The sequence below is a fragment of the Bufo bufo genome, chromosome 1 (genome assembly GCF_905171765.1).
Source record: "Bufo bufo chromosome 1, aBufBuf1.1, whole genome shotgun sequence".
In the NCBI taxonomy this organism is placed as follows: Eukaryota; Metazoa; Chordata; class Amphibia; order Anura; family Bufonidae; genus Bufo; species Bufo bufo.
In genome coordinates this window covers 761,167,667-761,181,120 of record NC_053389.1, presented here as the reverse complement: position 1 = coordinate 761,181,120, position 13,454 = coordinate 761,167,667, and the positions used below count along the sequence as shown (strand labels likewise).

The 13,454-nt window shown below is 43.0% G+C and overlaps 1 protein-coding gene across 1 annotated transcript in view; it reads right to left on the bottom strand.

The window, feature by feature from the left end:
- Positions 1 to 713: 713 nt before the first annotated feature.
- Positions 714 to 13,454, bottom strand: part of COLGALT1 (collagen beta(1-O)galactosyltransferase 1) — a 37,240-nt gene continuing 24,499 nt past the window's right edge. Inside the window, exons 9-12 of the mRNA XM_040414637.1 lie at positions 5,186 to 5,318; positions 4,795 to 4,922; positions 2,701 to 2,907; positions 714 to 2,197 (exon numbers count right to left, since the gene is read on the bottom strand). Of these exons, the coding sequence (XP_040270571.1) occupies positions 1,930 to 2,197; positions 2,701 to 2,907; positions 4,795 to 4,922; positions 5,186 to 5,318 (736 nt within the window). The 3' untranslated portion in view covers positions 714 to 1,929. The remainder of the gene's footprint in view (positions 2,198 to 2,700; positions 2,908 to 4,794; positions 4,923 to 5,185; positions 5,319 to 13,454) is intronic.

Genomic DNA, 13,454 nt, shown 5'->3' with positions numbered 1-13,454 from the left:
AGTTGAATGGAGTGGTGTCTGACGCTCCATTCAAACAGTGGAGTCTGGGCCCCCAGTTCTTGTGCTTGTGGGGGCACCTTGCGGTCAGATCCACGCCAATCAGACACATCCCGAATCCTGTGGATACCCTAATGCAGGACATAAAAAGAAATACCAAAAAGTGGAGTCATCAGCTCTCACTTGCTGATGATGGTTAAAGAGGAAGGTCAACCACCTCCTCCATTAGTCCTAATTCTACCACTCTGCCAGTCTCGTTGGCATAGCATAAAAGAGGAAACACTAATGGAAGTGGAGGATCCTTTAATCACCAAGCAATTGCATTTGTTTTTTATTAAAAAAATTGTGTTTTCTGGATAAAGCTTTAATAAGGTTACACACTCACATGCAGTAACCGAATGTGGCCTCCAGGTGTCACTGTTGCACACTGGTTAAATGTGTCATCTACATATGGTTCAGATATTAGACCCACCGCATTACTACAGGTGAAATTCGAAAAATTTGAATATCGTGCAAAAGTCCATTTATTTCAGTAATGCAAATTAAAAGGAATTGCATTAATACAGCTTAAAATTAGAATGTTGTGAAAAGGTTCAATATTCTAGGCTCAGTGTCACACTCTAGTCAGCTAATTAATCCATATCCCCTGAGCAACTGAGACTTAAAATTGAGACTTTGGGGTTTCATAAGCTGTAAGCCATAATCATCCAAATTTTAACAAATAAAGGCTTGAAATATCTCGCTTTGCATGTAATGAGTCTATCACATATGCTAGTTTCACCTTTTAAGTTACATTACTGAAATAAATGAACTTTGCACGATATTCAAATTTTTCGAGTTTCACCTGCATACCCCAAGTAGTAGTGGAAAACCCTACAGCCAGCTTCCATTAAAGTAGCACTCCAACAAATATTTTTATTCTCAGACCTGTTAGAAAGGTACATGATGTAATATGTAGTGAAGGTAATCTTCTTACTAGTGACTGTATTTGTGAGTTATAGCCTCCATTCTGATCCTCAGCTGTGTCATGTGACCAGCATTCTGTTCTCCAACTGACACAGGACAGGAAGTCAGTGTCTTCTCTATTCATCCCGATATGCCCGACATTGAGGCTCTATAGAAATACATAGATTACATCATGTATCTTACTAACAGGTCAGAGAATAAAAATGGTTGTTGAGAGAAAGGGGAATGAACTAAGTTCACTACAACTCAAGCAGAATGGGATGATCCATGGTTTAGCAATGCTGTTCACTCATTGTCCGATCCCACCACCTGAAGCTTTGGGTATGCCCAGATGAAGTATTTAAGATCATACAATTGCATTATCTTACACATTATGTACCAACATGGTCATGAAGGGATACTACTATATCCACTATGTAAGGGAATGCAGCCAATCAAACCATTAAAAACCAGTGATATTACTAAGGCACAAGGAGACCCGGCCACGAGGTGCACTCAAAATTAGCATCATGGAAAATACATGCAGATTTACTTCTCATGCATCTTGGATACGTTGCAGCGTAACCCGAGCAGCTGGGTGAGGATACCAAAGGTCTTACAACGAGAGGTGACCAAATCCATTAGCTCTTTGACTAAAACTAAAAGATCTCTTGAACAGCTCAGCTGTTGGTTTCTCGGCTTCTACGAGGCGATTTTATCTGTACATATATAAATAATTATTATTAATTAACCCAGAGCAGAGCTAATCCCATTTTGTTAAGAAGAACCGATTCCCTCAGAGACGGCACCCTTCCCAGCTGTGGCGTTCTACTTGGAAGAGGAGGGTAGTCATTACTAGGTTCCACACACCATGCTTTGGTCACCTAAAAAAAGTCCACTTGCCCTGTCGTGCCTCATCATCAGGACTCAGACATTTCCCTACACGTTGAACGGGTGGTTCATCTTAAGTCGTGGATATCATGAAGGTCATAGCTCCTCCCGGGCGGCACTGTCAAAAGGTGATCGGAGGGAAGGGGTGTTCAGAGCTTCACTGCGTAGCTTCTTCTGCTGCTGGGTCTTTTGGGATTTAGCCCGATCCCAGTCAGTTGTTTCCGTCACATTGTCCCACAGAACAGAGGTCTCGGTATCGCTTATGTAGCCCTCATCCCCGGTGTAATGTGTAGGGTAAATCAGCAATGGCTCCACGGAGAAGCCACGCAGGTTCCGTGGAGAGAACTGAGAGGAGTAGTCCGAGCTGAAAGAAGAAAACCAGGATGACAAAACTTCTATAGAAGGCCATAGTGAGGTTTTCAGAGATCACACATCCATCAGTCACACAGCCTTCCTATGCTCAGTCCCATTCTAGTGAAGGTGATTGAGCTGCAAGACCGAGCACGGCCACTATACAATGTATGAGCTGTGCTTGGTATACAATGTCCTAGTGCAGAGGGGTAGGCAACCTCCGGCCCTCCAGGGGTTGAGAAACCACATCTCCCATCATGCACATTTGCTTGGCTGTTCTCTGAACTCCCACAGAAGTGAAAAGAGCATGCTGGGAATTGTAGTTTCACAACAGCTGGAGTGCCGAAGGTTGACGATCCCTGTGCTAGTGCTACGGTCCCTTCAAATCGCTGATCAGTGGGTGGTCATGGGAGTCAGGCTCTCACCGATTTGATATTGATGACATTTCCTGTGGACAGGGCATCAATATCTATCTCCCAGGTAAACCCCTTTAAAAAAAACAAAAGCTGCACTTACATGGGGTGCTTGTCATACATGACTGGCAGGAACTCGTCTACTGGAAGCATCTTGCTTAGCGGTTCAGCATTGAGCAGCTTTCTAGCCCCCTGCAGAGAGATGAGGTATGCCAGCGTCCAGTAGGAGTAGTCAGAGACAACCAGATTTCGGACCCCAGGAACAGGTTCTTCAGGCTCATCCACCTGCATCCGTTTTCTACCCAGGTAACTACAAAAGAAAAGCCACGTAAAAACTTGATCATGGCTAAAAACCCTAAAAAAGGTGTCGCAAATAAAATACATAAAACGTTATGCATGACGTTACATGCTACAACGACACCGAGACCTCTCAAATATGTCTCCTCTAAGACCAGCTTCTGAAAATTACATTAAACTACGGTCATGAATTACATTTTCCACTGCATAAGTAACCCTTCCCCCGCCATGAAAATTGTGGCCAACCTCATAGATTTCTGAGGTCTGGATGAATGTTAAGAGCCACACAACATTAAATCCTGCATGTTGGTATCAATGCCTAGTCTCGCTTCCTTCCTAGCAATAGGAATACCAACCCCGACCATTGCTGATAATTTGCATTCCATCTGGAGCAGACAGAGCCGACAGGGCATGGTGGTTTGCCTTAGGTGGTCTTCAGGAGATGCTCCTACACTTGGTAAGAGGAATTCTTACATTATGCTGATGTACAGTGCATTAGATTAGTAATGTGATGAAGCAAGACCTTCAAGAGGATGTCCACTTATCGTCGTGTCGGTCCAGGGAGGACTTAGGGTAGGAGAGTCTTGTAATTTAATATAAGCAGCTTTAGGGCTCATTCACACAATCATTTTCAGAACAATTGTTTTAAGAACCAATTACAGTCTGTGGGGCTCTTTTTTTAAGAGTGGCAGTCCGAAAATAGGACATGTCCTACTTTTGCCCATTTTCACGGCCAGACTGACTCCACTGAAATGAATGGGCCCATTTTCTAACGGCCGTTTAGACAGCAGGGCACCCGTCACAACCATTAAAAATGGGTATACTCTGGTGAATAAAAAAAAAGCCTTTCAGGGGTTAAATAACTCTTGATGCTCCCTGGATGAAGAAGGACCTCACGCTCCCAGCATCATGATGTCATATGATTGACGTCACAACACTGGGGGTGTCAGGTCCTGGTGCCTCCAGTGTGTTCCCTCATGTGCAAGTTGAGGATTTTGGGAGCTATTGGAGGGGGCACTGGATGTCCAGGGGTGAACTGTAGGGGTTGGGATAAAAAATAGAAAAAAAGGCAATTAATTACATCTATGTTATTCGCTGTTAAAAATAGAATTGCAATTTTTTCCAAAATGGATGCAAAATGGCCACTAAAAAAGTTGCAAGTTCAATCCACTGCACAATGGTGTGAAGTGCTAGCATCAGGACTTATGCAGAACACCCGATTGACAGGGATGCGGAGTGTCTGATCCGTTCGGATCAGGTATTGAAGGAGTTCTCCGTGAAGAAGAAAATGGAGTTCATGAGGAGACATGAAGTACAGGGAGGATGGACAGGACAGACTGTGGTAATGGTGACTGTATACAAGAGCTGCTACTAATTATCCACATCCTCACCCTCCTCTCTATACTTCGTGTCTACTCATGAACTCTATTCCTACAGAGATTCAGCTGAAGATCTTATCAGCATCATAATCCGTGACAAGTAGGAGAGGAGTGTTGTGAAGTAACTTGTGCAGCTCTGAGATTAGGAGAAGTTTTGTGCATAGGACGGCAGCCATTTTGTTGCCCCTGATGATTGCTCCCCAGACTAAACGAACCATTATAACTAATGAAAAGTAAGCCTGTCTTCAGTGAGAGAGAAAGAAAGAAAGAACAAGAAAGAAAGAACAAGAAAGAAAGAAAGAACAAGAAAGAAAGAAAGAACAAGAAAGAAAGAAAGAAAGAAAGAAAGAAAGACTCACAAATCAGGAACTAGTTCACAATAAAATAATAATAAAAAAAAAAAGTGATATCATAAAAACAAACCACCCACAAAAAAAAAAAAAAAAAAAAAAAAAAAAATTATATATTGCTCATCAATATGTGAATAAAAATAACTGAATGGGGTGTCCCTTTAAACTTACATAAGATCCCAATCTAGTTCTGCCTTCTCCAAATCCTGCAACAGGTTCTCCAGTCGCCTCTTAAAGAAAATCTCAAACCTCAGATCATCTTCGAAGACAGCCGAAACAGCCAGCGAGCGCTCAGAGATCTGTGGAAAGGAGCAGGAATGTTACCAAGGAAGTGACAACTACTCCTTCATTTGGAATGTCTTTGCCAGAAATATCTTGGCCATCAGGGTCTGGCATGTCTAAAGATCGAGAGAAGATGAACCAGCAGATGTAATAGCTTTTCCGCTACATACCATATTCTGTAGTGAAAATCTGAGAAACCAGAATATCCAGAAATTTTTATAGATTTTTGTTTTTCCATAAGGAGGACATCATGGTACAGGATCCAATGATAGAAACTCACTTCCTTCCAGATGTTGTAGTGGCTGAGGAAGCAGCCCATCTCTCCTCGGGTCAGCGGACGCCCATGATAAGGATCCTTATACCCTGGTAGCATCGTTATGCCAAGTTTAGCCACCTGAGAGTCATTCAGTGCCCTGTATGGAGAGACAAAATCAATTTATACATTATATATCACTTTCATACCAAAAGGTGAGAGAGAAAAATAAAAATAAATCATAAAATAACATTAAAATGTAATCGCGGAGCTCTGGGCATCACTGGGACCAAGGGTTCAAATCCATACAGTTCTAAGACAAGTTTTCTACATACAGTATTTGCAGGTGTTCATGCAGGGCCTCCCGTTTCCCCTTCATGGATTTATGCATGTGAATTCAGGGATCAGCCCTCCAGCACTCCAGAGGTTTTGAAACTACAACTCCCAGATTGCTCCAGTCACTTCTATGGGCGTTATAAGAGCAGTCAAGCAAGTGTGCATGCTGGGAGTTGTAGTGCTGAAAGTTGCTCAACCCTGATGTAGTATCTACAGCCCAAGTCCTAGAGCAATTTCTACAGTGCGGTGGAATGCAGTGTACGGACATGTAGGAGCCCCTTGGTGTGTTTACTACACAAGTCACATGGACGGCAAACCTATACAGAGAGTTCCTGATGAAGAACCAGGCCATGACCATCAATCCATCCAGAGCCGCAGCCTCCCACCTCCAGAAGACTGAATATTCTTAGTAACCACTTGCAATTTTTTTACTCCATAGAGAAGAATCACATCCAAGACTTTTCATGTGACTTGAAGGTGTCTTTGGCCACGCAACCCCAGCCTTTGTCCACATATGGTCAGCCTCATATACGTGATAACTGATATTTTCTATCCAAAAGGGTCATCAAAAAAAAGGACATCCATAAAAGACAATTCTACAAATGCCCCTGCCCGAAAAGCCCCTAAGCGGGACCTAAGCATTTTATGAAACCATGCTGAGATCTGCACCCTCAACTGTCATCGGGCTCCCTCGGCTTTTCCAACGTGCAGCTCCCATAGACTTTCTATGGATCCAAGCCAGAGGTGCAGAGCACCCCGAGAAGCCATGCTGCCCCTCTGATGCCCAGGCAGACTCAGACAGTCCATTCCTGTTGCACGGCTAACAGGTATTGCTATGTGAAAAGCTGCTGCTATCCTAACCTAATCCAGCACAGGGGTTGTAGGAGAATACAAAAACAGGGCTGCCCTTTTGCAGGAATGGCTCCACTATTGTCCATAGGCTGTTTGTGGTATTGCAGCTAAATCCATTCATTTGACAGGGGCTGAGCTGTAACAGCAGACACAACCCATAGACCTGCAGTACTACAGGAGAACATCCAACTGGAGGATGCAGATGGGTGTGGATAACCTACCATCTATATGTTACTTCTTATACTTGCTCAGTACGGCTTCAGTCTCCGGGGGCTTAGCCTTGGGATGGATGGGAGGGGGGGGGGGGGGGGGGGGAGGGTTGGGAATTATGGAGTTATGATTTCCCAGGAGCTGAGGAAGGAATTGGCCTCTGTACGACAGCTGTGAAGGCATCTGCAGGGCTTATGACTTCATCTCTAAATAATGAGGTGGAACGAACTCTCACTTTTTTCCAGGCCAGAAAGTATTTTTTTAGGCTGGAATCAGACATGTGGTCTCAGATGCAGTCTCTTGAGCCAAACACAAACACAGGAGTAGATACTGAGATCAAGCATAAAGAAAAGAAGTATCACACACTCCTCTTGTTGTTTACTCCATGTCTTCCGGGAGCCAGGACTTTAACCATATGAGGACTTTTTTTGCAGGACAAGTTTTACTTTCTAATGGAATCATTTAAAGGGTTCTGTCACCAGAATTAACCCCATTAAACTGGCTGACATTAGCACATCGCTAATGTCAGCAGACCCTAACTCTCCTAATATTATGCTTTTGGATGCCCCTGTTACAGCCCAATTTTTACTTTGATGATATGCTAATTAGCCTCTAACAAGCAGGGGGGGGGGGGGGGGGGGGGGGCGTTCCTCCTGCTCCTAGAGGCTCTGTTCGCCCACCTCAAGTCACGCACTGCCGTCCTTGGATTAACAGGGCCAGGCAGCGTTAGTCTCCTCCTGCCGGCCCTGTGTGCTGGGACTGCGCAGGCGTGAGATTTATCCAGCACATAGGGCCGGCAGGAGGAGACGAACGCTGCCTGGCCCTGTCAACGAATGCCCCCCCCCCCCCCCCCCCTTGCTCTTAGAGGCCAATTAGCATATCAAAGTTAAAATTGTGCAGTAACGGGCACATCCATAAGCATAATATTAGGAGAGTTAGGGTCTGCTGACATTAGCACATCGCTAATGTCAGCCAGTTTAATAGGGTTCATTCTGGTGACAGAAACCCTTTAAAGAGGTTCTCCCATGACTAATGTAAAAAAATGAAAATCAGACCATGAAAATCTATTACTAACAAAGCTAGAACCAGCCCTGTACCTCACATGGATCCAGAGATCTCCACATTCATTGCTCTGCTAGATTTATATCAAACTGACAGCTCAAGGGGAGTGTCTTTTCTGCTGCAGCTCAGGGGGCGTGTCCATGCTCTCCCTATCACAGCTCAGGGGGCGTGTCTCAGCTCTCCCTATCACAGCTCAGGAGGCAGTTGAAGGATAAAACTGAGCATGTGCGGCCATCTCCGTGAGCGGGACAAAGAAATACAGATACATTATATTGAATATCTCAGTGGCTGTATAAAATTTTTAATAACATGCAATCACAAAAGTATTCAGATGCAGGGGCTGGTTTGAAAACTGTAGAATATTTTTCGTGGGACAACCCCTTTAACCACCTCCCGACCGATTAACGCATGGATGCGTCCTGGAGGCGGTCGATTCATTCCTCTTGGACGCAATCCGTGCGTCAACTCGCGAGACGCGAGATTTCCTGTGAACGCGCGCACACAGGATCGGAAGATAAGCGAGTGGATCTCCAGCCTGCCAGCGGCGATCGTTCGCTGGCAGGCTGGAGATGCGATTTTTTTTAACCCCTAACAGGTATATTAGACGCTGTTTTGATAACAGCATCTAATATACCTGCTACCTGGTCCTCTGGTGGTCCGTTTTGCTTGGATCGACCACCAGAGGACACAGGCAGCTCAGTAATAAGTAGCACCAAACACCACTACACCCCCCCCCCTGTCACTTATTAACCCCTTATTAAACCCTGATCACCCCATATAAACTCCCTGAACACCCCCGTCATTGATCACCCCCCTGTAAGGCTCTATTCAGACGTCCGTATGTTTTTTACGGATCCACGGATACATGGATCGGATCCGCAAAACACATACGGACATCTGAATGGAGCCTTACAGGGGGGTGATAACCCCATATACACTCCCTGATCACCCCCCTGTCATTGATCACCCCCCTGTAAGGCTCCATTCAGACATTTTTTTGGCCCAAGTTAGCGGAAATTATTATTATTTTTTTTCTTACAAAGTCTCATTCCACTAACTTGTGTCAAAAAATAAAATATCTCACATGAACTCACCATACCCCTCACGGAATTCAAATGCGTAAAATTTTTTAGACATTTATATTCCAGACTTCTTCTCACGCTTTAGGGCCCCTAAAATGCCAGGGCAGTATAAATACCCCACATGTGACCCCATTTCGGAAAGTAGACACCCCAAGGTAATCGCTGAGGGGCATATTGAGTCCATGAAAGATTGAATTTTTTGTCCCAAGTTAGCGGAAATGGAGACGAGAAAAAAAAAAATATATATATCAATTTCCGCTAACTTGTGGCAAAAAAAATAAAAATTCTATGAACTCGCCATGCCCCTCATTGAATACCTTGGGGTGTCTTTCCAAAATGGGGTCACATGTGGGGTATTTATACTGCCCTGGCATTTTAGGGGCCCTAAAGCGTGAGAAGAAGTCTGGGATCCAAATGTCTAAAAATGCCCTCCTAAAAGGAATGTGGGCCCCTTTGCACATCTAGGCTGCAAAAAAGTGTCACACATCTGGTATCGCCGTACTCAGGAGAAGTTGGGGAATGTGTTTTGCGGTGTCATTTTACATATACCCATGCTGGGTGAGAGAAATATCTCGGTCAAATGCCAACTTTGTATTAAAAAAAAAAATGGGAAAAGTTGTCTTTTGCCGAGATATTTATCTCACCCAGCATGGGTATAAGTAAAATGACACCCCAAAACACATTGCCCAACTTCTCCTGAGTACGGCAATACCACGTGTGACACTTTTTTGCAGCCTAGGTGGGCAAAGGGGCCCACATTCTAAAGAGCACCTTTAGGATTTCACAGGTCATTTTTTACACATTTTGATTTCAAACTACTTACCACACATTAGGGCCCCTAGAATGCCAGGGCAGTATAACTACCCCACAAATGACCCCATTTTGGAAAGAAGACACCCCAAGGTATTCCTTGAGGGGCATGGAGAGTTCCTAGAATTTTTTATTTTTTGTCACAAGTTAGCGGAAATGATGATTTTTATTTTTTCTTACAAAGTCTCATATTCCACTAACTTGTGACAAAAAATAAAAACTTCCATGAACTCACTATGCCCATCACGAAATACCTTGGGATGTCTTCTTTCCAAAATGGGGTCACTTGTGGGGTAGTTATACTGCCCTGGCATTTTAGGGGCCCAAATGCGTGCGAAGTAGTTTGAAATCAAAATCTGTAAAAAATGGCCGGTGAAATCCGAAAGGTGCTCTTTGGAATGTGGGCCCCTTTGCCCACCTAGGCTGCAAAAAAGTGTCACACATCTGGTATTGCCATACTCAGGAGAAGTTGGGCAATGTGTTTTGGGGTGTCATTTTACGTATACCCATGCTGGGTGAGAAATATCTTGGCAAAAGACAACTTTTCCCATTTTTTTATACAAAGTTGGCATTTGACCAAGATATTTATCTCACCCAGCATGGGTATATGTAAAATGACACCCCAAAACACATTGCCAAACTTCTCCTGAGTACGGCAATACCACATGTGAAAACCTCTAACTTTTTTCCACACTTATTTTAAGTCCCCCTAGCGGACCTTAACATGCTGCGATCATCTGTTGTTCCCATGAACTGCAATGATTTAACATTGCAACCTATAGGAGATTCACTTTGTTCATACGGAACCTCGCCATGGGCAGGGCTCCATAGGAACATTATTGTGGCAGGCCTATGAGACGTTCAGAAGGCGAGGGACTGCCATAGCAGCTTGAACATCTCCCTCGATCTCAGAGCGGAAGACATTTAACCCCTTAGATGCCAAGGGAAATAGCAACTGCGGCATCTATGTGGTTACAGAAGGAGCAAATGTCTGTCTGTGCACGCAAGCTGGAACCTAGTGAAGGCCCCTGTCATGCCTGCCTTGTATCCTAGCAGGCCTCTCTGGTGCAGCCTGCTGGTGGATGTCAGCATAGCACTGACAGAATAATAGAAATTGCATAAACAATTGTAGAGTATTATAGAAGCGATCAACAGATCCTTGAAGGATAGTTAAAAAGTTTTATCAAATAAAAAAAAAATTCAAGTTAAAAAAAAATACACCTTTGTTCCATAAAAAAAAAAAAAAAAAAAAAAAAAAAAAAGCTTTCAAATAGAAAAAGGAGCTAAAGTAAAATCTCCTCCACATATTTGGTATCTCTGCGTCCGTAATGACTCACACTATGCAATTATCATGTAATTTATCCCGTATGGTGAATGCTGTATAAAAAAAAAACACAATAGCTTCATTTTTGCTTATTCTCACCAAAGCAAAAATGAAATAAAAAGCGATCAAAAAAGTGTTATGCACGATAAAAAGTACCACAAAGTTGTCCCACAAAAAAAAAAAAAAGCTTTCAGACCGATCCATAGAAAGAAAAAAAAAGAAAAAAAGAAAAAAGCCCTCATAAGACTATAAAAATAGCCATAATAAGACGATGAAAATGTAAAAAAAAATTTTTTTTTATTAAAAATAGCTTGGTCACTAAAGCATCCATAAAAATAAGTATCAGATTGCTAAATCTAACCCTCTTCTCAGTCAGTCCCAGAATTTAAATGGAGTGGCAGTACGCAGGCCTGGCAGCTGGTACTTGGGGGCCCGCTGTCATTAGGGATGAGAGAATCGACTTCGGATGAAAACATTCATTCGCATAAAACTTTGTTCCAATACTGTACGGAGCAGGAGCTCCATACAGTATTAGAATGTATTGGCTCCGACGAGCCGAAGTTATTGCTTCGCGATTCGGTTCCAAGTGGTACCTTGGAACCGAACCAGAGTTCGGGAAATGCTTTTTGTTTTTTTTACAGAACAAATAAATTTATGAAGTTATTAACTTCAGCTCATCGGAGCCAATACATTCTAATACTGTACAGGTACCCGGCCTGGTGGTGTCAACTCGTTTCCTGAGAAATATTTGTTCAGATAAACAAGCATTCAACCAAATTTCCAGTTTTACTTCCAGACAACTATTATGCAATTCTCCATTTCCTGGCTACAACCGCAATAATGCAGCAATCTTGTTTTAATAAGTTTTCTTAAAGTGTAACGGTCATGTTTTCATTTAAAAAAAAAAATAAAATATATAAAAAAATAAATAAATCTATTTTAGCATATGTTACTGCTGCTGCAGCATTATGCATAAAGCAATCTTTAGTTTCTTCACATACCACTGTTTTCCTTGACTTTTTCTCTTCCTTACGGCTCTTAAACCTCTACAATATGAGGACATTCTTAAGATGGCTCCTCTGCCAGTTCTCTGAGGCCAAAACTGCTTTCCCTCACTTCACATACACACTTGCTGTAGCCAGCAGCTCCCTGACAGCCAATCAGATTGGATTACTGAGAGACACGCCTCCTCACTCTGAAGCCTAATGCAGGCATGCAGTGTGAAGGACCGCTCCTCCGTCTTCTGTTTACAGGCAATTACAGATCTTTTGACAATCATTGACAGACTAACTCAGGTATACGTGCCTAGCTCTAATAAACTAGCAAATAAAAAAATAATATGACAGTTACACTATAAGGCGTACTCTTCATTTCAGGTGACTTTTCACAATAAGCTGTCAAGTGTGTATATGCAGTATAACATATCTACCCATTATATGGTATGTATCCTGCATGAATCACAAGTTTCCATATCTGCTGGCTCCATCTGTAGTTGTCAGTTTTCCCTTAGCTGGTGGGTGGAGGTTAACTGCTATGATGTTTCCAATACACAGCACACATAGAAGAGAGGAGATCTTGCTTCCCCTTCTCTCTAGCACACTCTCAGAAGTAGTCTCTCTCTAACACACTCTCATAAGTAACAGTAGCACAGAGGACATATTATAGCAGTACTGAGCAGTGTAGATGTGACTGCAGTACTAGGTTGTGATAGAAAAATTACTAAAGCCAGAAGCAGCATCTGTGTGTTTGTGCCTCTGTCTCCCTCCACCAGCTCACTCCTGCTCTTTGCCTTCCCTTCTCTATAGACCTCTATGGACAGCAGCAGTAACCTGACCACTTCATGAGTTGATAGTCAACGAGTTAGCAGTGAGCTAAGAGCAAATGATCGGTGAATGAGGGGAATGGTAAGAATTGGCTGATAAGTGAAGAAAGAAGCATTTTTCTCTAATAAGATATTTTACAAGGTTTTTTCACTTGCACTACTGATTCATGCCATGTTTTGTTGCGAATACAGTGCCTATTTAATATATTTTTATTGTATCAAAAGGTCATTTACATCATGCCTAAGGATGCAGACAAGACCACTTGAGATTTAAAGAGCTTGTCCAGCCCTTAGTAAGTGATAGCCTATCTTCAGAATAGGCCATCACTAGCTGACCGGCAAGGGTCCGATGCCACGAACGCCATCCAAAAATCAATGGGAGCATCGTGGTAGTTGTAAGCTCCCACCGCTACAACTGTTGTGTAGCGCAGGTGCAGAATTATGGCGATGGAGCTACACCGAACAGCTAATCAGCGGGGGTCAGACACCCGTGATAGCCTGTCCTCTGGATAGGCCATCACTTTCCAAAGGCTGGGCAACCCCTTTTTAAGCTACATCTGCCAGCACAGTACATAGATATTTTTTTTAAATGACCTAATAGAACGGAAATGGAAAATGTAGAAAATCTGCACTAGGTCTTAGTTCAACATTGGTTAGCATTTCAGTATGCAGCACCTATGCAGATTTATGTTACCACATGGTATCAGACAAGAAAACCCCTGTGTACTGATGATGATTCCCTACATACATAGGTAATCCAGAAAAAGGGAACAAAGATCTTATGACTGCAGAATCAGA